Source organism: Coloeus monedula, assembly GCF_965178545.1.
Source record: "Coloeus monedula genome assembly, chromosome: 24".
NCBI lineage: Eukaryota > Metazoa > Chordata > Aves > Passeriformes > Corvidae > Coloeus > Coloeus monedula.
Genome location: NC_138804.1, coordinates 3,289,512 through 3,317,165, shown reverse-complemented (window position 1 = coordinate 3,317,165; position 27,654 = coordinate 3,289,512). Strand labels below are relative to the sequence as shown.

The 27,654-nt window shown below is 47.5% G+C and overlaps 1 protein-coding gene across 7 annotated transcripts; it reads right to left on the bottom strand.

The window, feature by feature from the left end:
* Positions 1-674: 674 nt before the first annotated feature.
* Positions 675-27,010, bottom strand: THRAP3 (thyroid hormone receptor associated protein 3). 7 transcript variants are annotated; one of them, XM_082296583.1, is made up of 13 exons: positions 26,950-27,010; positions 21,811-21,869; positions 17,700-17,782; positions 13,999-14,159; positions 10,188-11,093; positions 8,070-8,810; positions 7,345-7,517; positions 6,795-6,906; positions 6,461-6,545; positions 3,964-4,148; positions 3,170-3,362; positions 2,417-2,566; positions 675-2,155 (listed from the first exon to the last, which is right to left on the bottom strand). In XM_082296583.1, the coding sequence occupies exons 4-13, from the start codon at positions 14,133-14,135 to the stop codon at positions 1,934-1,936; spliced, it is 2,904 nt and encodes a 967-aa protein (XP_082152709.1). In that variant the 5' UTR covers positions 14,136-14,159; positions 17,700-17,782; positions 21,811-21,869; positions 26,950-27,010; the 3' UTR covers positions 675-1,933. The 7 variants fall into 7 exon arrangements, with proteins under 7 accessions (XP_082152709.1, XP_082152714.1, XP_082152713.1 ...); XM_082296588.1 differs by having other exon boundaries at positions 675-1,787; XM_082296587.1 differs by having other exon boundaries at positions 2,417-2,563.
* Positions 27,011-27,654: the final 644 nt, after the last annotated feature.

Below are 27,654 nucleotides of genomic sequence, written 5' to 3'. Positions count from 1 at the left end.
TATTCCTTTTGGCCAAAGGCAACTGACTCAGCAATACCGAACTGGGAGCAGGGAGTGGGGCTGGGAATCAGCCCTGGGGCAGAGGATGGCAGAACAGAAGTTGCGTTGCAGACCAGGAGGCTGTGCTACCCACGTGTGGCCACTCAGACCAAGGAGCTGGGAACACTGGGCACCGGTTTCCTCAGGCTGGCTCAAGGTTGAGTGTGAAGGGAAGCAGCAGTCGTTAACCCACGGCACTGTCCCAACAGCTCTTGGCCAACACCATTACCCCACAGCAGCCAGGAAAGCTGCTCCGCCTGTGGGCAGCCCCTGAACTCCCCCAAAGGCCGCATACCCAGGAGCCCCTACAGCAGCCTCCCGTGACAGGGCAGCGATGGAAAAGCAGCTGCTGCTGGGCACCAGTGAGGACAGCACACGGGGCTGCAGCTACACAGGGACAGTGCTCCTCCTGGGAGGAGCCTGGGTGTGGGAAGGATGGAGCCGGTCCTGTGCACGGGTGACACAATCCCTGCTGGCAGCGGCCTGGGGAAGGGCCCATGGCTGTGTCACCCCTGGCCCCAGGCAATTACTGCCAGAACAGGGGCTGAAAGATCTTTTAATGCATAAAACCCAACAAGGAGTTGTGCCCCTGACTCCCCCGGCGACTCAGGACACAAACCAAGCAGAGTTACACCTACGACTTATTTTATTGTATTTTATTTGCATAAACAAACTTCGGGGCTTTGCTAAACAGGAACTGTTCAAGTCAAAACAAACCAAACTAGCTGGTGTGTGGGGAACAGCACAGCAATCCTGGGGAGAGGGACAGGGGGAGCACGGGCACGACTGTGACTCCCCGCCCAGGCTCACGACCTGGCCGGGAACCCTCCATAAACTGCTCCAGAATATCTTTTAAGTACAAGATAAAAAGAAATGCATCCTAAGGGCCATCCTCAACCAGCTCAGGAGGAATCTGCCTTTCGGTTTTATAAAAAGATTAATAAAAAATATTGAAAAATTCTCATCTCTGTTTATATTTTTCCCCAAGAAGAATTCGGAAGTTCCTTAGAAAACTGTGTCACCTTGGAAAGGGCACTCGGGTCACAACCAGCTGCAGGGAGGGGACACAAATGCTACAAGCAGTTTGGGGTCCAGCACACACCAGGCCTAATAGTGAACACAAACAGTGGCCAGAAGTAGGGTGTAATTTTTTTTTCTCTTTTAAACCATGCTAATTTTGTTAATTTCCAACATAAAAGGAAAACAATCATTTTTAAAAGGCCCTAAACTCAACTGTTACATAAAAAAAAAAAGTTTTAAAAAAAAAAAAAAGGTCATAGCAGTTTGGTCCCAACAAGTGAACGTTTAGATGTTTACTCACATGCTTCATTGTTTTCTTATTTATAAGAACCAAAAATAGTTTCCAAAATTATCTCTGAATTGATGTTGCTATGTATGTAAAGGCCTAAAATAAGCAGAATTTAGAAAACTGAATATACAATAGGGGAGGAAAATTTGAGCGGGCGAGTGAACCCCGACTGTCACTGGGTCAAATTACAAAAGAGAAACAAAATGTCAGGACTGGTGGGGTCAGGTGAGCACAAATTGAAACCACATCGTCCTCAAAGCCTGTTACCAAAAAATAACCGACCATCCATAAGGTCACAAAGAAGGGAAAAATCTGGGGTCTCACCCAGCGCTTGACCGTATCCAGTCCAGAAGGGAAGTCTTTGGGAAGAGAAACTCCAGGAGTGGATCCGAGCGTAAATGATGGATCAGTCCCAGTCCGTGCTTGGGGAGGCTGAACTCTGGAAATGCAGTTAAATAACGTCGGGATGGTTTCCGAGCTGCTCTCCAGGGCTCTGCTCAGCACGTGGGGATCACCCTGACACCCCAGCACCAGCCTGACCCCTCCCCTCCTGCCAGGGCTCCCAGAACCGCGCAGACCCCGCGGCTACTCGGCCGTCGTCTGCAGGGCGTCCTTTTCCTCCCGGTTTTCCGTTCCGCTTTCGTCGTCTTCGATTTCTCCCTCTTCCCCACTGAACTTGTCATGAGCCCACTTGGGGCTGGTGCTGGACTTGCGGAACATGAAGCGGCCTCTTCCCCGGGGGAAGGCGCCGCGGCCGCGGCCCCTGTTCACCCACTTGTCCGTGCCCTCGCCCTCGCGGTCGTCGTGCTGCACGGGAAGCCAAGGACAGCAGGTGAGACAGGCTGGCACCGCCCTGCACCGCGCCTCTGCAACCGCCCTTTGGGATCCACTTAATGGGAACCACTCTACAGGGAGCAGGAACAAGCTCTCTTTAGGCAGGAGCCAGCAGCTTCCTGTGAAGCACCACCCGAAGCCCTACCTGGTGTGTCAGTGACAGCTGGTGCCCCCAAAGCACCTGAGACCGGGCACACCTGGAGCACACGGGTGTCTCAGCACCCAGGTACGTACCAAGTAGTACTTCTTGCTCTTAGGTGTGTACTCGGGATCCCACTCCTCGTCCCTGCTCCGCTTCTGGAAGTCATTGTTGCCGCCGCTGTTGCTGTTGTTGTTGCCTGAAAAGTTGCCTCTGCCCCATCCTCTCCCTCGAGCTCTGAACTGCTGCAACAGCAACACAGGGGAGAAAAATAGAACGGCTGCAGAGGCAGCACCCTTGCACCCCAGCCAGCTTCCAGAGGTCCAACATCCCTTCCCTGACCATCCAAAACATCTTTAAAACCTATCACTAAAGCAACAGGACAGCACATTTTTGGGTTTTTAGTTCATCTGATCACACAGCACATCACAGTCCCTATAAAGCTGCTGAAGATCAGGTAGAGGCATTTCCAGGGCAAGCTCAAGCAGGTGAGACCCCTCTGTACATGGACTGCAAACATGAGCGCGGCCAAGCCCCAACAGAAGCACGGCGTGTGCCCATCGGGCTGCTCAGCATCACTAACACAAAGAAGCTTCCAGGCTTTGTGCTGCTCCTCCCATCTGGAGTTTGCCGCCCACAGCACATCCCCAGCAGCCTGGTTCATGCCTCAGACCTGGAGTGATCCAGCTAGGGCTCATCACCCACAACCAGCCACTGCCTCGGGGCTTCTCCTCCCGGGCAGCTTTAACTGAAGGAGCAACAACAAAACAGCCATTCCTGCCCACTTTGGGCATCAGCCCTTGGGACAGGCGTGGAGAACATTTGGGGCAGGTGTGGAGAACACTTACAAAGGTTCCTCTCGCTCTTCCTCTCTCACTTGGACCAGTGAATTCCTTAGTTCCAAGCCGGGACTTGTCAAAGCCTGTGGAGCTCTCCTCCCTCTCCTCAGTCTCCTCAGGATACTCCTCTGCTTTGACTGAGTGAGAGGACCATGAAGACGATGAGCTGGATCTGGACCTCTCACGCACCCGTCGGTGTTTCCTGTTTCAGTGATGGGAATGGAGGGGAGGGGGACACAACAGCATTAGGAACTCAGCTGTGACCCATCTGATACAAAACCACTTCATTATCACTCCCTTATCAATGCCACGCTCTCCTTTTCCTACTACAAGGGGAAAAGCCATAGTAAGAGCTCAGGCTCTAACACAGGGCCCAAGATCTTTCCAGAAGGAACTTGTTGCTCCTTCCTAAGGTGTTTACACCATCTGCTCTCAGCTTAGCATGCATCCATGGAGTTTTTAATCAAATGGAAAATTAAGCTAATAGAAAAGGATTAAATGAACATCAAAGCCAACTCATTTAAACATGGCTGTTTCTCTCTGACACAACAGGAACAAGAAGGAAAAGTGACTCACCCATCCTGACACATGGAGCCTTCCCATCTACCTTTTACAATTATTTAGTGTTTCTGAGAGATACAATGATAGCGAGACGACACGCAGAGGGGGTAGCTCAGGCCACTGGAGGAGTTATGTCACAGGTGCACAACTGTGTGTACAACTGTTGTACACGATGTCATCTCCAACCTGAGCAGCAGAGACACGAGAAGCACAAGCAAATGGCTACTGGGTTTCCTACATACTTTTTCTTTGAGCCTTTGTGACTTTTCTCCGTTTTCTCAGCTGATCTTTCCCTTGAGTGACTTGAATCTCTCGAGTCCACCGACTCCCTGGATTTATCGCGTTTAAGATCTCTTTCCTTATGTTTTTTACGGCGTTCAATATCAAGGCGCAGATCAACAGGGTCGTCCTTATATTTCCCTTCAGCCTACAAACGCAGGGGAGAGGGAGGGCAGAGTTGAACACAAGGTCTGCAGTGCCCCAGCTCAGCACCATTTACTTTGCTACTGACTGCACAGACTTCTGGAGAACTGGAGTTTTAACTGAGCACTAATCAATATTCCACTTTAAGATGTCAAATAGTGCACTATTAAATTAAGTTTGCTTTTGTCAGAATTCAATTTTCCTACTCTTAAAATCACTGCTTTTTAAATTTTTAATCTCCTCTTTAAACACCATTAAAATAAACAGTCTGGAAGAAGGGAGGGAGACATGGAAACTGACACTTATTGTACACCACAGCCAGTGAGGATGTGAACAACTTGGGAATCCCATCCAGCTGATTATGGATCACAAGTACAGTGTGGCAGAGCTGTCTGACAGCCTGTGGGTGCTTGGTCCCATCCAGCAGCACCTGAGGTCCTGCTGACAGCCTCACCTGGCAGGGGCCAGAGGGATTTTAATCCCAGGTCTAGAAGTGACACTCTGGGAGAAGCAAAAGCTCTTTGCTGCTTGGAGATATCCAAGATTAGTGATCCAAGGGGCAGGAGAAAACCAGATGAAAGGCAGCATCCAAGGGGTCTGGGAGAAGGGCAACATCCCATGGATAGGGAGGCATTACTACGTCTGTCAGGAAGATTTACTCGATGCAGATGCCACCTACAGCTCCTTCCCCTGGGCCAGAGGGCACCGTGTGACAGGTGCCACAAAGCCCCACAGACACACTGTGTGTCTCCCACAGTCCTGCCAAGTCTGCTACAGCAAGCTGGTGTCTCACAGAGCAAAAACCCACCAGCTGCATGAAACATTAAAACTGAATTTACACTGCTAATTAAAAACAATCACAAAAGACACCTGGTAATGCTTGCTTTGAGCTGTATTTAAATTGGTACTTCAAGAAGGGATTAGGAGTTTCTTTGGGAAAGGAGTAGTTGTTTTCCCTGCGCCTCCTTTGAGCCCTGTGGCACCTGGGTGTGATTCTGCTGCCTGCCTGAAGTGACAGTGGCTGTGGTTTGACAAACAGGTAACTGGGCAGCAGGAGGGCTGCAGGAAGCCTTACACCATGTTGGTACCAACACCCAGCCTCAGCCATTGCTAATGCATTTACACAACACTCATCCTGGGAACTGTATGACTTGATATGCAACATACATCAAATTAATCATCTTCAATTAAATACAAAAGGATTAGTAATTCTCTAGCTGTTAAATTTTTTACTTACATGAGTTTCTAACCACTTTTTTGTTTAAATAAATATGTCAAATAACGCAGGAGTGAGAGCAGGCATTTTGTTTTGGTATTTTGCTCTTCTACTTTCCCCAGGCAAAGAGCTTTAATTTCTACTCTGAGAATAAAACTGCTCCCAACACGATGGATGACAGATAAGTGACAAAATCGGCAGCAGCTCCCTTATGTGGCACAGCAAACACCTATTTGGGTTTGGGAGGGCACGTCTGTTTCACGGAAGGCTGGCGAGCTGTTTGGAAACCACGTTTATAACACACTCTGCCAAGCTGATGCTCAGAGTTCAGGCCCATCAAATCCATCTCACCATCGTCCATGTCAAGCCACAAGTGTGTTTGGAAAAAATCGAAAACAAATATGAAACAAGTAAGGTTTCAGCAGGACTGGTTAAAATCTCTTCAATGTAAATATGTATGAAGGTGAATAAACAAAGGTTAAAATCTCAAACATTTTACGTTAAGCCTTTTTTATGATTGTTTACAGTGAGTGCAATGGCTTAACATTCATCTACTCAGCAAAGCTAAAACACTCAATCCCAAATGCTCTGGATCTAAGACAAGTGCTGAATGTTAAAGTAACAGCAATCAACAGAAATGGCACAGTCAGTTGTTAGAACAAAATTTATCATCTGCTTAATAGTGTATCTGCTTTAGCTCAGCATTTAGTTTTACTTTCCTCTTTTTGACATGCACGTCTTTGAAAACATGGTTGGCAATATTGCACGTAACAATGGAGTTAATCATACTTACAAGCAGAAAAATATCACAAAAAGTCTCTTCTCTCATCATGGGCACTTGTTCCAAAAATCCTCTCTTTTTTCTCAAGCTCACCTCAATTGACTTTGGGGTCATTTACCATAGTCTAACCACTTCACAAAGGTTGTTGATACATTTTTAATAAAAATTAACCCTTTGTAGTTCATTTTTAGAATTATGCCCATCCTTAAAAGAAAAACACAAACTTAAGTAGAGAGTAATTTAAACAAAAACATCACTGTTAAGTTCATGCCCAATGCACTCATTTTGTTGAATTAAACTAATCAGAGTAACAGTTCACCTTGAAGCCAGGATCTCTGGAGCTTTTCGATTCCTCTTGAGAGAATCCATGTTTTCTAAAAGTACTGGGAGATATATCTATCCTCCTAAGGAAAAAAAAAAAAAATACACAGATATAACCTTGCTCATAAGAAGAATCTGAAGATTTTACATCAAATGTCATTCAAAGCAAACCAGTATTTCCAAATGTATTTAAAATTCCCTGTATTTTTCCTTTTTTTGTTTTTTGGCTGAAGTTAGTTATATACTTGAATTACTGTGGAATTATTCCAGAGTTTAAGAAATGAAATCTGGAATACCTCTGCAATATTAAGACAGTGTCTAACAGCACCGACCTGTGGATTTCAGGGCTCTTTTTGTTTTTAGCTGCATCTTGTTCCATTCCTTTCTTTAGATATTTGGTAAAGCGTTCATTCAGTGTCATTGCTGAGGATCCAAAGTGATGCTCTGCCAGGGGTTCAAACAAACAATGCCAAAATATTAGTGCCAGTTTTGTAAAAAGTCAAAGCCCACCCATCGCACAGCTTGTTAAAACCCAGGTGCAGGACAGTGAAGCACCATGGGGATGAGCTCTAATGCTGCTGACAAATTCCAGTTTCAATTTTTGGTGTTTCAGTGAAATGAACAATTTCTTCGAGTGAGTCACAAATTCATCAGAACATACAATTCTAAGTCCCAGATGCTGAATATTTCTCAGGTAAAAGCAAGAACACCTTCTGCCTGTACAGAACAGTATTTATGTAAATAAAGATGATCATGATCATGCTGCTGGTCTCATCTCTGGAATATCTGCTGGAAAACAACTCCAGGCATTTCGAGTGGACAAACCCCACTTATTTGGTCAAGAGTGAACCTTCCCCGAGGACACGCGGACTCCTGACCCACCTCTTACATGATGGACTATAGTCACTATGTGCTGAGCAAACAGTTCAGAAGGGCTTCGCTGCGACTGAGCCGACTGGATATGATGGAAAATGGAACGGAATTCCTGCTCTTTCTTGTTGCTGTGCACGAGATCCCGGCAGAGCTTGCGCTCCTGAGCCAATATACCACTGGGACTGGAAAAAGAAGAGCCCATGAAATAAAAGAATGGGGTGAAGGGGAGCAGTTTAAGGTGTTTAATTCTGCAGAAGCTGGGAGCCCAGTGATGGTTTATGTTGTTATTAGGGAGGCACCCACGAACACTCAAAAGCATGAGCAAGGAGCTCCTTTAAACATTCCTAAACACACTGCTCCAGGTTACTGTGATAATTCAGGTCACTGTTCTAGTGCTGCACGGAGAATAAGCATAGTAAAACACATGGCAGAGAATCAAATGGATTTAAGCAGCACAGTAACTCCCCTGCACAACTCAGCTTCCCTCAGCCAAAAGCCACTGAGTACCTGACTCCATCTGGGACTCTTCTCAGAGCCTGGTGCATCCTAAACTAATCTTACATCCAGTCATAGCAAAGGTTAGGAAAAAGTTAAATCTCCAGCTCCCCAAACCACAAACTGTGATGCAATATTGCTTAGCCTTCCTCACACTTGGCAAGCACATGGGGATCTCAGGAAGACAAACAGGAAAAAACACCACTACTGAGACTGCTCAAAAGCTGGCAGATCCTTACCGTGCAAGATCCTCATCGAAGGAATCCATTCGAATATTGACCTGGGCCTCACGAGTAATGGAAAAGGAGGATTTGCCAGGAGTTAGCCCCTCTACTTTGGTGCTTGGCTTCTCCTTCACCTCAGAAGCCTTCCTTGGTGGAGGGGAAGAGCTTTTTTCCTGGCTTGACTTGTAAGTGGTCACTCTAAAATTCTTTTCAGGTACAAAACCCCTGTGACCAGGTTCAGCTCTCTTGGATCCTGGTCTCTCTTCTTTTTTGGATCTTTCAGAATAGCTTTCCTCCTCCATTTCATCAGGTTTCCTTTGCTTCTCTTTTCCAGGTGGCAGGAACACCACACCTTCCCATTTTCCTGACCTATCCTCTTCTTGACTTTTACCTGAAGTGGCTACGACTTTAGACATAAATTTGGGCTCATCATCAAATTCCGAATCTTTCCGGCCCTTTGCCTTGTCTTTCTTGTCCTGCTCATCTGTTTCATCTTTCCCATAATGACCTTCCTTGTGGAACTCTGGGACCTTGAGCTTGTCAAAGTCATCCCTGAACTTGTAGCGCTTGGGCGACTGGCTGCCGCGGTATCCCTTCTCCGAGTCAGCTTTTGATCCGTATGAGTCAGACTTTGCCTTTCCATCTGTTGATCCCAACTCAGAGAAATTCCCTTTTTCTTTACTTTTTTCTTTCTCAGCATTTGTTACTTTCTGGTCTTTGTCTTTTCCATTCTCAGTCTTCTGCTCTTCCAGATACCTGGTCATAAACAGACATTACAGGAGGTTTCTTATTAGAGGTCAACAAGGTCAATAGTTCAGTTCAGAGTCAAACTTCAGAAAACACCAAGCTATTCATGTACAGAAAGCTGCCTCTAGGCCCTAAATAATAAAAATGTCAAGCAGATTACTCAGCCTGAATTCAGACTTTTGTTCTCACTAAATTCAGCAAATGTACAAGGAGATGGATATGCAGAACTGATGGAATGAGGCTCGAGAACAAATCAAACCCAGCTGACCCACAGATGCATTGGAAGGAAAAGAGGAACATCTTACCCACTCCGTTTATTTACTTACAAACCTGGTTCAGGAGAACAACACATCAAACCTTTCAAATTGGCTGTCCTGCTTTAAACAACACACTGGAAATAAAAGCCTCAAAAGCTACTTCAAATTTGGGATGCAAGTTTCATAGGTAAGCTAAATATTTCATGACAGACTGCAAATACAAATAAAAGCAAACAGGTTAACAGAGGAGAATATGCTGCTGGGAAAGATAAAACACTTCTGGTGAGAACAATTCAGCTGGTTTATAGCATCTGAACAGTTTTAAAGCATCCACAAATCAAAACCCTGTCTCTGTGGGACAGCAGGAAAGCCCACAGACACCAGCTCAGTGCTTTGGAAGGCCCAAAGAGTCACAGGAGTTTTTTCCCTTCTCTTTTGAAATTTCAGACATCCTTGATACAGAATCAGATCAAAACATCTTTAAAAATAATAAAGACTTGAATGAAGACTTATGAATGGTGCTGTATCTTTCAAAACAAAGTGTCACCTTTGGGCACAATCTGCAGTGGACTAACCAAGAGAATGATGGAAGCAGATGCCTTCTGCATGGAAGGCTGTCTTCATTCTAGAGATGAACTTGGTGCTTCAGTTTCTCATCTTATCCACATACACAGGCACAAGCACTGCAGCTGCACCTGCCTTGGGCTGCTTGCAGCAGGATATGCAGTAGGATTTAATTAATTCCTTTCAATTTACATTACCTAACACAATTCCAGAAGGCAACACTAAGAATGTCTACAACCAACATGTAAATAACCAGGAAATGTGAGCTTCCATCTCCTTGGGCAATCTTCACTTCAAGTGTTCATGGGCTATGAACATTTTTGCAGGGAACATATACAATCTTTAGAACTATCCAAGCTGGAAAACCAGTTCCAACTTCCTACAACTCTGGGCTGTCTGTATTTTTTCCCTAATTCAGACAGGCCCAGAACGGTGCACTGGCACAACTTCCCAGCTGGACTCTGCCCCAGCCCCTCGCCCTGCTCATGGGGAGCATCCACATGTGCAGCTGGCTCCTCCAAAATATCCCAAAAAATAACCCAGCACCACAAAACGCATCACTTGCCTCTTGGAGAAGGCTCCTCCCCCAGGAGCTGTGCCCTCCTCCTTCGGAGTGGCACCATACAGCGAACTGACAGGTGTGGGGCTTTTGCACACCGGGCTCTTCCTCGTGGGGCTCATTCCTGCCGAGCCGTGCTCGAAGGGGCTCTGGTGGGAGCCCCCCTGGAAGGAGGTGGAGCCGCTCTGGGCGGCAGAGCCCATCGGGGACGGGCTGGAGCGCGGCGGGCTCGGCTTCTGCACAGGGCTGGGCCGGGGAGAGCGCCGGCGCACCACGACCGACTGCAGCGGGCTCTTGAGGGCAGGGCTGCGCTCCCGGGGGCTCAGCTCCGACACCGACCCTCTGGACGTGGAGCCTGTGCCATAACTGCTCACATCTTGCCACGGTTTTGATCCCTCGGATGCCTTGGCATCTTGAGCCCCAGCTCCTGAAAACTGCTGCTCCTTAGACTCGTCTCCTTGGTTATCTCCTGAGGCCTGGGATGCCCGGGCATCCTTGGAGGATGATTTCTTCTCCTTTCCAGATTTACGCTTAGAAGACTCAACTCGACTGTGATTCGAGGATGAGCGGGAAGAGGAAGACCTCCTTGACCGGTCGGAAGATGACTTATCAGAATTCCTGGAATGACTTCTGGACCGTGGGGAAGGAGACCTTCTCTTGGGCGAGCGGGAGCGTGACCTCCCCCTGCGAGGGCTGTAGGCCTGGCGGTAGTTTTGCCAGTTGGACCTGTAATTCCCATATCCTCCTCGGTTGTACTGGCCCCAGGGATAAAACCCTCGGTTTCGGCCACGGAAATAATACGGTCTCCGGTATCCTCTGTTATGGCCTCTGAAATCCCGGTTCTGATAGACTCTCGGATGGTTCCTTTCTCTGTTATGAGATGGAGAATAGGATCTTGAACGAGACCTAGAACTGATAAAAGAAAAAAATTTCACAAATATTTTATATTATAGTTTCTTTTTATGATTTATTTTTGTAGTTTATTCTTCTGCCACAACTTTTTATTTGAAGACTTATTAAAAAAAGAATTTGAAAAACTCACTTCTAAAAGAAATTTCTTTGGTTTACCCTTATCTGATTGAGGTATTATACTCCGCCATGAATAAACTGCAGTGGAAATAATTTGTACCTGTGATACTGTCAAATATTTGATTTCAGGATCATTGCAGAGACCATGAGAAGCACACACTGCTCTCCATTTTGCTGGGATGAAAATGGCTGCTATCCAGCTTCAGAAAAAGTGACAGATCTCAAGCACCCAGCCCTTAACAGCTCAAGGTCATGGTTATAACTCATCTACAAAGAAGTATTTTTTCATGCAAATCATGCTACTGTTACTGGAACAGATCCCAAATCTTCCTCTCGTGCCTCAACTTCACACATACTTTAAAATTCTGATAATCCAGATGAAACCTCACTTCTCTGGCACGCAAGTTAAACAAATGGCTACACCTCCACAGCAGAAGGGCAGCAGCGGGGCGAAGGGCACGCTGCCCTATGGTTTTAAGCTCCCAAAGGCGCATCCCACAGCACAGTCCCATGGAGCTCCCGGGAAGGGAGCGCGCTGCGACACCTCCGCCGGGAGGCGCCAGGCGGCGCTGTGCGCGCCCCCGCCCGCACCCAGGAACGCACAAACCCGGGAAAAACGCAGGTTCCAGGGGCTGACTGTCCCAACAGCCTCCCCCATTAAACTGCTGCCGTTGTGTCACCTTGTTTAAAGGTCCCACTGGAGCTCAGATGCCAGAGCTACACGAAGGACTGGCCAAAGCAGGAAGTTGAAACAGAAAAGAGATTTTTCCGAATGGAATTTTAGTAAATAACATTCACTGGAACAGTTTCCACAGCCCTTTCTCGCTTTCCGAGCTCTGGCTCTGACACACACAATGGTTGTACTCCAATGGACATGAACCTCCTCACACAGATCTCAGTGCTGCCCCTCACCTCTCACACCCCAACCCCCAGAACCAAGGGACAACAACCTGCTGTCGGAATTCCTGCACACTTAGCACACATGTGCAGTCAAGAGATGAACTTTAGTTCTGTTTTAACGTCTTCCTCCTACCAAACAGGTCACAGTTTAGTAGGAAACTCTTGTTCATACTCCAATCATTGCTAACAAACAGCTTAACAATCATTTTAACAGATTTTTCAATCCTTCAAACAACCAAAAAACTTCTCTGAGACACTTCTTCATTCAAACAACAGCAACCAGAAGGAAAAGCAGAGAGGCAGGAGGAAAGCACCAGTTATAACAAACTAGTCCAATGCATGAGGAACACAGACGCTCAATTTTCAGACAAGTGCTCCATCTGTGATCAATTACCAGCAAGGACCTGCATGATGCTTCCAAAATCTGTTCTAGTGCTTTTAGAGAGGTTGCAGCAGGAAGATGTCACTCCAAAAGTTGCAGACGCTATTTATCAGAAATCTTTTTATAAAAATACAGTAAAAGTTATACAGTAAAAGAAACACCAAAAGTGATAATTCCCCCAACTCTGCCAGCCCCGAGAACTGTTGGCACTGCACTGCTCCAGGGCTAAATCCCCAGCATTTACAAGAAGTGAGAAACAAAGTCATAAAGAAAGCAGGAGATATCAGGCAGACTCCAACACAGCACTGTAACTTAGAAGAAACAGCAAACCTACCAAAGGAAGAATAAAACAATTTGTGGTGCATCTTGAAGTACACAGCAATGGCCTTTTATGCCAAGATCCCACCAGACCTACCTCGGAGAACATCCCAAGGCCAGGCAGGGGGGCTGGGCTGGGCTGACTCGCTCCATTTGGACTTTTTTTTATTTAAAAAGAGTTATTTATAAAGCAAGAGTAGCTTCAGCAGCAGCACAGAGGAAACAATCATGTTTGCACAGAGTGCCTTTTTCCCAACTGCCAAAGTTCCTTCACAGCTAGGAGACATTCCCAAATGAGCACTGATCTTCCAGCATTCCAGCTTCCTTCTGCAAAGGGCTCCGGTTGGACTCAAGTCTCCGCCTCTAATTTAGTTTTGTCATGTCCTTCTTTCTCCAACTGTACATTCATTAGAACCTCTGTACTTTAAGAATCTCTAACTGGTAACACTTGCATGCGTTCACAGCCCAGCAGTTCTCAGAATACGTGCTATTCATCTGAGTGAAAAGGCAGGAGAACACCATCATACCCCATCCAACTGGAATGGCTTTGCCAGATGCAGAATGCTTAGCCAAGAGAAAAGGAAAAAACAGATATCCATGGAAGACATAAGCCTGTAACTGGCCTGCTCAGAAGCAATTCAGGGAGACAGGAACAACTATTAAATACATTAATGATTTCTTAAAATTAACTGCAGCAAAATTATCTTTATCCACTTTAACCCTCCAGAAGGATCTTTCCTGTCACCTGGCTCCTGCATGTCGAGGGGAGGGGCAAAGGAATATCAAGAATTGTCCCCACCTTTCACAGCAGTGTCTAAAATTGATATTAAAACTTGCTTGAATTCACTTCTCAAGAGGGGAAAAGCACACAACGTCTGCAAAGGCCCCTTGAGTCTGGGATCAATTACATTAAAGCCTTAAAAAAGCCAAAGTCTCAAAAGAAAGATCTTGACTGTGCTGACAAACATCTCACTCTCCTAATTTATTTATTTATTCACAATTTATTCTCTTAAGTCATTGAAAACACCCAAACAGCAGAGGTTGGCAGGAAACAACCTGAGACACAGGACATTATCTGTCCTGGGATCTAATCAAAGTCTTTCCCTGGAAAAGAGTTAAGTGACAAACCACCTGCAAGGGAGGAAAAGCCCTGTTCCACCCTTTGGCTCCAGGGCTGCACATACTCACCTCAGTCTGCGCTTCCTTGACCGTGAGATAGAGCGGGAACGGGAGCGGGATTTGGAGAAGGAACGGGAGCGGGACCTCGATCCAGACCTCGAGCGGGAGGAACGGGATCCAGACTTGGATTTGTTAGTTTTAGACATCTTTGCAAGCACTTGTCAGTGCACCTGAGGGAAAGAGGGAAATAGAAGTATTTGAGAAATGAAGCATGTGGTTGATAGGAGACAACAGGCAGCACCTGGCAGGCTGACAGATTCCAGGGACACGGAGCTTGATAAGGCTGGAAATAGGAACGTTTGAAGTGCCTGCTAGGAACAGATGAATGGTTCTGGGCTTAGAATAGAAGGTTTATTTCAGTCTAAGGAGGAAAACTGCAAAAAGAATAAAAGGCTCTAAACCCAGAGTAATCATAAATGAGAGCATGACGGCTGAAAGCACCAAGTTAATACAAACCTGGGAAGAGGCAGGGCCACGCTGCTGGCTGAGACAAGGACACCTCTAGAGGCAAACTAGCCCATGGAAGTGAAAATTCCATGTAATTGCAGCCACATCCCTGTCTGTGCAGCCAGCTGCCACTGCTTTAAAGGACACGAAAGAAATAAAAAAGCTTACCATCAAAAAACCCACCCCATAAACTTTTATCTAAACTTTCAGAGGAAATAAAAAAAAAGAGTTCATACTCCAAGACCCAGGAATGTGACCCTGTTCGCACAGCTCTGCTCAGGTTCAATCCTGTCCTCTCTGCTTGTGCAGTTCCCGCAGTTGCTGTGATCAGTCACCAGCATGGATCACCCAGCCAGGAGTTCTGTTGCAGCCAAAATAAATCAGATGTCCTTCCAAATATTCAGAGACAGAACAGATTACACTGTAGCACTAAATGACTCAAAATAGCTATAATTATGAATTACCTGGGCTATTTTCAGGCATGTATCCAGGTAAAGGTTAGAGAGTCGCTTAGAAGATGATTCAGGGCATAGTTTGAGCACACAAATCTTTCAGTTACACCCTCCCTGATCTGTTCTCTTATACCAACGAGTGAAATTTGCATTAACTGCGCATTCGATAAGTTATCAACAAACTTCCCAGCTAAAATGACTAATGGGAAAGAGCCAGAAATAAAAATGAACTATGTTAGTACAAACTTCATCTTCTTTTTACTCACTGATTAAAAATAGAGACATTCAGGTACATAAACACAACTGATCAAGTGCTGCTGCTGTTATATCCATTTTAAGGAAATTCCAGAGGACTGACTTGCAATGCCTTCACTTCCAGTCGCTCTCCAAAATTACATATATGGTTACCAAAGGCTCCAACTTCTGCCAAGGCACTTCCAGGAAGAACACAATGCCCAGCACTGGAGCAGCTGCTGGGAGAGTGGGTGGTGGTTCATCACCAGAGCTGGGACTTTCTAGAAATGGGAAGTTGGCTTTTATTTTGAAAAAATCACGTTACGTGTTCCTGTTCTTCCCTTTCACTATATTAAAGATGTTAGATCAATTCAACTGAAATATTCCAATATATTCCACATCACAAAGCATGCAGAAAAAATAGTAAAATTAATGCTTCCTGTTCTATTAGGAAACAATAGCTGTTTTAATCCCTGTTGCCCCAGGGATGAAAATCAAAATACACTGCCACTAAGAACCAAAGTTTGTTCTTGTGCTTGGTCATTTTTCAGGGAAAGAATGTGTGAGAGGATAATTTTTAAGTATTTCCTTTTAATTTACTGAGTATGTCTGTTGAACCAGCAACACTTCCTACTCCGTTGGCCAAAAAATCCAACGCTGAGCATTGGAAAGCAAAACACGGAAGAGGAGCAGAAGAAAGCAATGGTAACAGGAACTACTCCAAGATACAGAAGACGTGGCACTAACTCTCAGGATATCCCAAGAAGACCCCAAAATAGATTTTAAAAACATCACTTTGATCTGTTTAAGAGTTTTTGTCTTTCACTTTGATCCACAGCACTTACCAGCCAAACATCACCCTGGTGTGTGCAATGTGTGCCAAACGCTCACGTCTTGGAAGGATTCTTTATCTTTGTCAACATTTTAAAACTGATTCATTCCTAACACATGAGGTGACTCCTACTAGGATAGAAACAAAGTTGCTACGCCCCGTCAGCACTCAAAAGGTTAAACAAACTGCACACTGGAGTCATGTCAGCTCCCCTGAGTTAACTGCAGTTGTAAACTTACTGTGATACACATTTAGTTTTAAGAATGACCGAAATATATAAAATATGTTCAGCAAAATACCCTGCTCTGAAAGCATCTGTTCTTATACATAAAAAGGATTTTATATTTTTTTAAATAAAGAGGTGCCCGTAAGTAAAGCAAAGGCAAACTGAGAACAGCAGTGGCTGCTGACCTCCCATTCCCATTTTTCCCCTGCCCACAGAGCTGTGCCCAGAGCACACAGCTCCTAGAAATGCTGTGTCTGGCCCTGAGCAAAGACTGCAAGCAGCAGCACTTGCACAGTGCCATGGGGACTTGTCCTTAACAATCTGCCCTGCCAGAGTCCCATTTCCTTCCTACAGCTACAGAGCCCCCCAACACCAGCTCCACCTGCACCTGGGAAGAGACAAGGTTGATCTGGCTGCCTGATCCACATCTCCTCTCCCAGCAGACAAGCGTGACTACACACATCTGGAGGGCATGTCCTGCTGGAAGCATTGCCAGGGATTTTCTACTTTTGTTTTTCCATTTGTTTCTTCTGCAGGCCCAGTTCTAAGCTGTCCAGCAGATCTTCCCAAGGAGTGGAGTCTCCCATCCAAAAACATTCGCTGGTTTTGGATGTGATCTGTGTGCTGAGTTTAAAAGTTCTGGTAAGGCATCACACCCTGGGAAACAGACACCTGACAGCTTGTTCATCTGTCATAAAACCACACTGTATAGAGCAAACTTTGCCTTCTCCATTCCCTAATTCTCAGGGCAATCCAGCACACCACTGATGGAAACAATAGAGGACCAAATGCTCCCACTAAAGCACCAGATGGACTTTACCCGGAAGGCAAACTATTGTCAGTAAGCAGTGGCAGGAAAGTTAATGTTTTACCTCCTGACAAGCTCAAAAGAGAAGCTCAACTCTGCTCCAAAGCAATGAAAAAGAGTCACCATTGAGAGTCTCTCACTGCTATGCACTTCCATGAGCTTCCACAGCCTTGGAATTTAAATGTTCACAATAGTTAAGGAAAACTTTTAAGGTCACTGCTGGAATCACTGCAATGCTCAAGCAAAGAACAAAAGCTGGAGGAGGGCACATGGCAGAATATGGGATTTAACACTTAGATCAGTGTGATGTTTAATAATCTGGTCAGTTAAGGTATCTGGGGAAGCAGTGCTCTTCTCCCAGAAATGACCAGGGTGCAAATCCAAAGATTAGTAAATATAGCATTAAAAAAACAGAAAGAGGTAATACTTCTTCCAGGACAGCCAAGATTATTTCACTGAATTGTTCTACTTTACCCTTATATTTTGCAGTTACTTGGGAAGACAAGCCCAAACATTCCAAGACACAAGGCTGAGTTTTTTCTTCTAAACCTGCTCCTTATTTTTTGCACAGCAACATTATCAATGAAAGCAGAATTCTACCATCAGTTTAACTTGCAGCGTGCCCAGAAGAGAAGGGATATAAGAAGATCTATTCCAAATCCCAAGACATGCAGTTTTACCTCTTGTGAAGATTTTATTTGCTTTGCCTACCTGCTTGAGCAGGCTCACACCTTGCACCCTTCTGTCAGATTTCACTGTCTCAGCTTTGTCACTTATGAAATCAGGAAGAAAACCTGAAATGAGAAGAAAATACACCTTTGTACATGCATTGCTGTACTGCCACCAGAGATGAACTGGCTGCCCTAAGCTCCTGCTGCACCCAAAATGTTCATCAGATCCCCAGTGTTTCAGAGAGCACATACACTGCAGTTGACCAGGAATTTTTTTCATGGACTTCTATGGAAAAATGTAGCTTTTAAAATGATTGTTCATGCTTTCAAAATTCTAAGTGTTCTTCCTTCCTTGCTCCACCCTCCCCTGCCCCATCCCACCTCCTGTGACACACATCTGTCAGTGCACCTGTACAGCCGTGCCGGAGCCATTTCTCTCAGCCCATTTGAATGGTCTTACTGGGCTCAGGACTAAGGATTTTCCCATATTGTTAAAGGAATCCACAAGCCAACAGAAACAATTGTTTTCCTGACAAATCATCCATCAGTATATCACCATCATCCAAGGGAGCCACCAGTCCACTGGGAGCTTTTCTGACAGGTCTACAGTTACATTTCAGAATCCTTCCATGCACTGCTAGAGGGGTGGAGGTTTTAGAAGAGAAAACAACATTAAACACAACCTCAGAAATTACTCCATGTTATTAAACCTCTGATCTAACAGCAAGACTGTCACTTACTCTCTGTTCAGCCATAAAAATAGACTTGTTTAAAGCTATTAATTTCTTGTCCTTACTTCACTGAAAAAGCACAATTTTCAAGTAGCTTTTAAACCTTTTTCTGAACTGGTGATTAAGTCCTGTTCTCACCTAAGAGGGAAGGCGGTGTTGCAAAGTGTAGCTAGTGATTTTTAAATGCTGCTTACCAATCATGGGAAAAAGCCACAAAGAACAGCATGCCACAGACCTTTTTTTATTATTTTTACTGTTATCTTGTCCATCTGTCTAAATGTCCATAAAAAGAAATCTCACCTTATATCTTACAAACACCTTTGACTTCCAGCCTTTCACAGTGGCAGAAAGAGTTTGCCATACCCATTATTTCTTGCTTTGTAACAGAACACTTGGGCTTTGGGGTTTTTTTTCCTATATCCCAAACACCAGTGTTACCACCAAGTTTCGGTACAATCCCACACACAGAGCAAAACCTGGATTCTCCTTTGGAGGAAAATACTGTTCTTGTGTTTAGAGCACTACTACAGAAAAAGGAACCAAGTCAACACACAACAGGCAGGAGTTGCAAACCTTTCTTCCAGATAGGGAAAGGAAATTGGGAAACGTGCTCAAGGCTCTCTGCTGAAGTAGAAATCATAGTCCAGGAGTTTCTTATTCCAGAACACTGTAAAGAACATTTCCATGTGCCAAGTCATGGGTCAAATGAAGAACATTGCTGGTTGTCAAAAAGCCTTTTTCCAGGAATTTGTTCCCTGTTTCCAACTGGCCTGTATTACTTTATGACTCTTTCCATCTTCCACTCCTTTGTTCAAGGTCTTTCAGGCAGCACATGTCAGGATTTCAGCCCTTCCCCAGCTGCTGCAGAACAGCCCTGCCCAGAGCAGCCAGCTGGCACAAGTTCCAGCTGAGCCCACTCCACCCCAAGGTGTCAGTGAGGATCCTGCACACGGAGCACCACGGCTGTTGGCCAGCTTGGAGAGGGAAACACAGCACACACCTCCCTGCCAAGGCAGCTGTTTGTGTTCGTATCTGAGCATAAACCCCAAAACACCTGGAAACAAGTGACATGGCTTGTGTACATACCTCAGACACGAGCACAGTGTGGTGAAATTCCTTACAGTGGTTTCCATTTATCACATGGTGTTTGCAAACACTCAGCTCATAAATATTAAATGTCTTGTAAAAGCATTTGTAGAAAGCTCTATAGAAGCGTGGTAGGTAAACAAAAATTTGCTTTCTTCTGGCCAGCATTTGAGTGAAGCTGTTGTGGTTTATTTTGCTGTGAGGCCCAAAGTAAATGAGGTGGGACCTCATTAGAGAGCACATTTCTGCCCGAGCCTCTTGGCATCCATTTGGTGTCACCAGCACAGCCATTCAGCTCAGGAGGAACAGCTGAACTGCTCCTTCATTTGCTCAACACCCTCCATTATCAGGGAAGAAAAAAAATTAATTCTCCTTCTGCCAGCTCTATAATTCCTAATCCCAAGCCCCAAAACCCAAACAAGATTAGTTCATTCCAAAAAAAAGGAATAATCCCACAAAACACCTTACAAAGTGCACTCTGTGCAATGAGGCAACAACAATCACTGCAAAAATAAGCTCATAAAGAGCTGCAGCTCTCTCCATGTCCCTGAAGTGCAGCAGCAAGTACAGAGAGCAGACTCATCTTTGTTAGCTTAGAACCCAGCTCTTAACACCTCACTTTCTACTGGATTCTTCCTCTTCAAGCTAACCTCAAGTATGTTCTTGATATCAACCTGAGGGGAAGGGAAGAACCACCTGCACAGCTCCTACAGCCAGCCAGGGAAGAGCAAATTAAAATGTTATTTCTAATCAAATCTCATTGGGGGAACAAAAAGCAGAAAGACTTCTATTCCCAGATTCAGTGTATGTTTTCAGAAGATTTATGATGCACATTAACTAAAGCTACAGCTACACCTACCGACCTCCTCACCAAAAGATGTCCAGACAACACTGCTAAAAGAAATGACCAAAAACCCAACCACAAAACAGAGTGTTCTACTCTAACATGTGCCAAACACACTTGGGGGAAAACATCCAGAATTATTTTGCCACAGCAAGAGAAACACAAATTTGTCAGCAGCAGTTTCAATTTCTCTCTAGTCTATGTGCTTTCAAAACTAAGATTTTCCTTCAAGCACATTTGGGTTTTCACACCATTAAACTAATCCCTGAAGAAGTTTAACCCTGAGCTCCTGGGTTCAGATAATTAGAAGCAGGTTCTATGGAATGGTTGGAAGAGTATTTACAGGTTCTTCTGGAAAGGACTGATTCTGCAGACTGCAGTGCTGAACAATCCCTTTCCAAATAATCTGACCAGCTACAAACCCCAGTCAGTCACTTTTCTGAAACTGGCTACTTGAGAGAAACTATTTTATAAATATTTGAGCTTAAAAAGTTATATACTGTTATTCAGACAGTTTAGTGACAGGGAGCTCAAGGAAACAATCCAAGAAAAAGCTGATTAGAAATCTGGGTGGTTTTGTTACAGAAGCTGGGCGGCTGGAACTTCTGTTAAACACAGAACAAAACATCCTTAATTTTTAAAAAAAGGGAAAAACCTATATTCATCAGCTTCTTCCTTCCAAATTTACACAGCTTGGGAAAAGCAGAAAGATCAGGTCTTTCCCCAAACTGATAGCTTTCTCACAGCATAGCCCTACTGTTCGGAGCAGCTTTGGATGCGAACTGAAGCTCTGACAACACTGCTGAGGGGCTGGGAATCTGTGCCTGGAGTTTTGGAACCCCCACAAGAAGCGGTCTAATTTACTTTTCTTAAGAAAACTGTTCACAAATCAGTTAACTCAAACAATTCAAACTTGTGTGTAAGTGAAGTTCTCAGCAAAGGGAGGATGAACATTTCCATCCTCTCAGGTGTCTGCCAGCTGGAGCCCAGCAGGCTCCACACACACTTAAAAACCGTGGAAGTTCTGCTTCCAAATAAACAGCAAGTAACAGAAAAACTGATTGGGGATTCTTTGGAATTTCTTCTGCAACACACAGTACAGTTACAGCCAAAACAGACTCTCCTGAGGGATTACAACTCTCCGCACATTTAACCTATGAAAATACCAACTCCAGCAAATTTCATTTATAAGCTGAAAAAAGCAAAACTACTCCCATATTCTCAAGCAAGCACTTCACTTATCTCTACCTTAACTGGAATCCCACTACCTCAGGGGGTAAACAAGGAAAAGGATTTCCATGACCTGGTATAACATTTAAAGTTCTTAAATTTTTTTTTTAAATTGTGGCATTATTGTAAGCACAAGGCACCAGACCAGGCCATCTCTACACTCCGCCAGGCTTCAAAACAGAGGGAAATGCCTGTCCACAGGAATCCTGTACATATGGAATAAACTTATTTGAACAACCTTCCGTGCTGTGCTCACGTACCTTGTGCAAGTGTCCCATCAAATCTGGTTCTAAACGCTGCTTTCTTAGAAGCAATTGACCTAAGTGAAAAAAAAAAGAAAATCAAATTTAAACTAAACAAGACACTGGCAAATCCTCCTATTTTAGCAGCACAGGAAAGGATTCTGATTGTAGCCATTCATCCCAGCACTGATTCCCAGTAAAAAAAGGCCACCAAAATAACATCATCTAATCAGACAGTGCATACACAGGTCTTAACTCGGGAAACCAACCTCACCCACAGCCCCACAGGAGCAATTACTGTAATTATTCAGGTGTAAATTACAACGTACACGATGCCACCTGGTATCACATGTCCAGCCCCCTGTTAAGGCACAGGTTAGTTAACATCCTTAATGCTGAGCCTCAGTCCCTGGAGCACAGAATTCCAGCCTGACACACCACACTCCCCCATCACCTTTAGTGCTCCCAGAGCAGACACTCCCGGGGGGCTCCTTGCCCCGGTTTCCTCTGCTGCTCTCACTCAGCCAAAGGCAGGAGCGACCCAAGGCAGCAGCGGGAGCAGTGGCCGGCCGAGCCAGCTCCGCACCCTGTGGTCCCAGCAGGGGCTCTTTGGGGTGTGCGCACCCATCTCACCCTGTAAATCATGGCAGGCTAAAAATGGCCGGGTGACGAATGTGGAGGTGAAATTGTGAGCAGGGCACTTGTTCTGGGATCACTGGAGCCGCGAGCAGGGCTGTGCATAGGCCTCACTCTCGGACACCGCAGAGGTACAAGCTGTGTTCATGTGTGACAGGAGCAAGAACATGAAGAGAAAACCCCTCCTTGGGTAGGAAACAACCCCCAGTGCAGCCGGCTGCCACCTCTGTGTGCCATTAGCTTCACTTTTTTTTTTTTATGGCCCGGCAGCTTCCGGTTACCATGGAGTGAGGCAGCGCAAACACCATTCCCAGCTGGCACGAAATGTGATCCCGTGATTTCACTATTCATAGCTCTGACATGATAAAGCTAAATTAAGCAGGAACTCTTAACTTCTCCAAGCTCCCAGCAGTGACTCCCCCCACGCTCAGGCTCTGCTAACACAGTTTCCCTGTGAGGAGGGGAAGGATGTTTCCTTTACGGTAGGAGACTCCAGACCCACACACCCAGCCTGTCATCCGGAAACAAAATGGCACCGGCTCCTTCCCAGGCACCAATTCGGCCTGGCACCAGTGGGAACAAAAACTGAGTTGCTAGGGCCAAATTTAACAACTTCCTCATCTTAGGACCCACTACAGAACCCCACAGAGCAGTTTAAGCCTTGTTCCCAGGCCCATCCAGCACAGGCACCACCGTGTCCAGGAACAGAGGCAGCTCAAGGGGCACTGCCACAGCCCCACTGCCACTGGCAGCTGTCACACAGCTTGGCACCATCACCTGGCACAAGCTCCCCGGGGAGCCAGAACAGCTTCTGCAACCACCACCACCATTCCTCTCTCTTCCAATGCCTGTGGCCTGAACTGTGTGGCTAAATACCCTGAAATTCCTGCATCACCAAAGAACTCCCTGTACCGCCATAATTCTGAGGAAACCACACGACCCAAACCCCATGTTCCTGCCCTGCCACGTGCAGCCATCAAACACAGCTCAGGATACCGTAAACTTTTCCAGAAATGGAGAAAAAGTTCAAGGGCTCCGTGGCTGCTCAAACAATTAACGAGTTGCAACACGACAAACTGTGATTTCCCAAAGACAAAGCCAAGTGAGCTGAAAAATACTCAAACTTCTGGCAAAACCACTCTATTCCTTCAGGGATACAACTATGGAACACCACGGCCTTACAACAAAAAGCATCCTCAGGCTTATCCAGTGTGGCTCAGCCCTCCCTAGGCCTCCCAAAGCAACATTTCTTTGACAGCAGAGAAAGTGGGAACAGGTAAACCACATTTAGATCAGCTGATGTGCATAGATTGTCACATCCTGGAGTTTTATAACTGTATCTTTTTTGTTTTCTAATAGTAACACCCATGCCAGTGTTCACCAGCTTTCCTGCAGCCTCAAACATCTCAAGGTGAGCCCACATGCCTGGCCTGACCCAAATGATTGTTTTCTTTAATACTTTACACACTCCTTGACTTAAACGAGCTGGAGAGAGCAGCAGACAGCTAAGTTATATTATCAGAACCCCAACAGCAGAATACCCATTTTATTTACAATACACATAAAGCCTTACTTCCATGAAAAAGAACTAGAAGTGAAGGTCAGGGCACATGGCTGCTCCAAAACCCCAGTGTCCAGGGAAGCCTCTTCCCAGACAGCATTTGCTGAAGCACTGAGAGCAGAACTATGTCTTCCAGAACTCATGGAGAGGCAGGGAATTAGGAAGGATGGAAAACAGCAGGAAGTCACCAGGGTGTAACTCAGCAGAAACACAGACAGGACTCCTGCAGACAAAGAACACGGGCAGGGATCCATTGTCGCTCGCACCTGCTGCTGCCAACACAGTCTGGGCGGACACTCGGCTGCAGCCAGAGCTGCTGCTGCTCCCAGGCTTTACAGCACTCCTTCCCAGGGCCAGGTCATTTCTTTATAGATTCATTTAGGCTGGAAAAGACTGCCAAGATCATCGAGCCCAGCCTGTGACCAATCCCCATCCAGCCCAGAGCACTGAGTGCCACGTCCAGGTGTTCCTTGGACACCTCCAGGGATGGGCACTCCAAACCTCCCTGGGCAGCCCCTTCCAGTGCCTGACCACCCTGTGCAATAACCTGACAGGGAAAAGGTTTCCTCTTTGGATCTCTGAACAAAAAACATGTGAAAATGAGGTAAGGGGCAGCAAGCCCTCAGCTGCCCTGGGCCTCCCTCATCCCAGGGACAGGACCCCCAACTGGAGGGGAAGGGTTCAGACCCCAGAACTCTGCAAACCCCTGTGACCAGATTGTAGCATTTCCAAATCACTCACGAGGAACAGATACCAAGGCCCATCCACTGGAGCACTGCCTCAGAAGCAGCATATTCCCAACCTTCAGCTTCCTAAGGACATTGGAGGTAACTGTTCAAACTGAGTTCTTACTTGCCCTCCCTGTTCCTGCTGAAGTAGGGACAATATTCCCAGAAGGAAGGATGCAAATAAAAAATATGCAGCAGCACCCAAAGAAATGTTAGACAAAAATCACAATGCCCTAGACCCTCCAGAGGATCCTAGGACACAAAAAAGTATATTTGAAAAAGCTCTCTACAGCAACTGTCTTATTTTGTCCTCTTATCTGCTGTGAGATTGTGCAACTCACAAGAGAGGTCACAAAGCCAGCCATTTCCTCGCTCCATGCTGGGCACCTGTGAAGTTCCAGAGCAGGACACAGAGGAACCATGGAAGACTCCACGAGAAGGCACTGCTGTGTCCTAGCACTTGCTTTCCTGTGCTTGCAGCTGACTCCCTTTGAGGAAACCTGAGAAGCAAAGCTTTGAAACACCTTTTGAGTGAGTGGAGCCAAGGTTATGACACCCAATCGCTGGGAGCAGCTCTCCCAGCCCAGCACCCACCAATGGCACAGTAAAGCCCACCCAGAATGTCACACACCATCAGCATGTCACACTGACACAGCATCTGCCTTAGCTCCCCATGAGAGGGAATTGTCAGGAGTCCTTCCAGAGAGTAACTGGATGATTTAATTGTGCTCTCAGGAAAAGCAGCCTGAAAACGTCCATTTGCTGATGTGACCCTGCAGCCTCTGCACTGCTGAAGCAATAAGGCTCTTCTCTTCCACCACCCGCTACAAGACAACCCAGAACATCTTCCAAATGGTTTTTAATCGCTTATTTCAAGGAACAAACCTGTTCTTGTGCCACAGCACCTGGCACATCACTGTACACATAAAAATCAAGGAGTCCCCCACCTCTGACAGGTCCTGAGAGGATACTGTTGCATACACACCACACACACGAGTTCACCTGCTCCTCCCAAGGCAGGGCATAGGGAATGGCTTCACACTGAAAGTGGGTTTGGATCAAAGATTAGGGAGAAATTCTTCCCTGTGAGGGTGGTGAGGCCCTGGCACAGGCTGCCCAGAGAAGCTGTGGCTGCCCCATCCCTGGAAGTGCCCAAGGCCAGGTTGCACAGGTCTTGGAGCAACCTGGGAACCATGGCAGGGGGTGGCACTGGATGAGTTTTATGGTCTCTTCCAACCCAAACCATTCCATGATTCTGTGATTCTATGCAGCACGGCTTATTCCAGACTTACCCAGACGTATCACGTCACTTTCTACACAAACACCCAGAAACCAAGAGGACAATTACAATCACCTTGGGTAGACTTTGAAATGCATTTGCAGAAACCTCAAACACGTTCATTTCCCCAAAACAACATGAACTAGCCGAAAAGCCTTTATCGGCCCAAGTAAAATCAAGACTCAGGCTCCACATGTGTGTCTGAGCCACTGCAACGCCCCTTCTGCCACATCGCCTGAAGTTCAGCCGAACTTCACGTTAAAGCAAGACGCAGAGCAGGCAGCGTAAGAGCACACATCCCTCCTGCTGCACCGGCAAACGGGCGGTGCCGAGCGCCGGTGCGGGAGCCACACACCAACTGGGGCTGGGACGCGAGGTCACGGCTGCGGCCTCCCCGAGCTGCCGCTCCCGCAGCCCCGGCCCCGCCCGCCTCCCGAGCCGCCGGCAGCATGCGGAGCCCCGGACATCGGGATGGGACCTCCGGGACAGACCGACGCAGGGAGGAAACTCCGGTGGCGCGGCCCAGAGGCGGAGGACAGGGATCTCCGGGAATGGGACAGAGGAACAGTCTGCGAAGAGCCCAGCGGAACACGAGCGGCCTCGGGAAAGGCCCGGGCGGGCCCAACTGGCGCCGGGGCCGCGAGGAGGCGCCAAGGCCTGGCCAGGCCCAGGCCCACCACGAGGCGCCGCTGGGGCCGGGCCAGAGCGGTCGCGGGAGCAGCGAACGAGCCTCGCCCGGGGACATGCGGGGCCACGACACCGGGAAAGGGGGGGGGGGGGGGGGTGCAGCGCCGCGGTGAGGCCCAGGAGGGGCGGGAGGGGGGAGTGGGCAGAGGCGGGGCGAGGCGGCTGCTGATGGCCCGGGGAGGGGGACGGGGGTAAGGAAAGCTCCCAGTGGCAGCGCGCGGGGCGGGGCAGGGACCCCGCGGACTCCCCGATGTCCCTGCACTCACCGGCGCCGCTTCGCCGCGGCCCCTCCGCACCAGGCGCCCCCTCCGCCTCCGCCTCACGCACTTCCGGCCCGCGCGCGCGCTCTGCCCGTCCGCGGGGGCCGCCGGGAGCTGTAGTCCGGCCCACTCTGCGCGCTCCCCGCCCGGCTGCTCCGCCGCACTATAGCTCCCGGCGGGCTTCGCGCACGCCGTTCCGTCACTTCCGCCTCCGCCCATGGCGCGGCGATGCGCGCAGCCCTTCCGGCGGGGAGCGGGACCGCGGGCGGGAAATGGCGGAGGGGGTGGTGACGGGGCCCGGCCCGGCCCGGCCCGGCCCGGCCTGGCCTGGCGTGGCGTGGCGTCCTCCGCCGAGTGGGCGGGCGCGGCGCGGTTCCTCGCCGAAGGGGCCTTGCGGGGCCTCTCTCGTCCAGCCCTAACGGTGCGGGCTCCCGGTTTGTCCCACGTGCGGCTCCTGAGGGCCCGGGAGGGGAGGGGCAGCCCTCGGACAGGGCCCTGCTTGCAGGTGGGACCGCAGGGATGAGGCCCCTCACGCCCATCGCCGGGACGGAGCTGATGGAGTGGGCAGCGCTGGGGGCTCGGCCGGGCGCGGGGGCGAAGCTGCCCCGCTGCTGTGGGGGCCGGCAGAGCGCCCAGCCCTACCCTGCCCTGCCCAGCCCTGCCCTGCCCTGCCCTGCGGAGCACCAAGGCGCGGGCACGGACCCGCCCAGT

Bases quoted from the DNA above. Each gene is read 5' to 3' on its own strand.
- THRAP3 (XM_082296583.1), bottom strand. From the start codon at position 14,135: ATGTCTAAAACTAACAAATCCAAGTCTGGATCCCGTTCCTCCCGCTCG. The intron at 8,811-10,187 runs GCAAGTGATGCG...GTTTATGACCAG, and splicing joins GGAGGAGCCTTCTCCAAGAG to GTATCTGGAAGAGCAGAAGA. The intron at 7,518-8,069 runs GTAAGGATCTGC...TTCTTTTTCCAG, and splicing joins TTCGATGAGGATCTTGCACG to TCCCAGTGGTATATTGGCTC.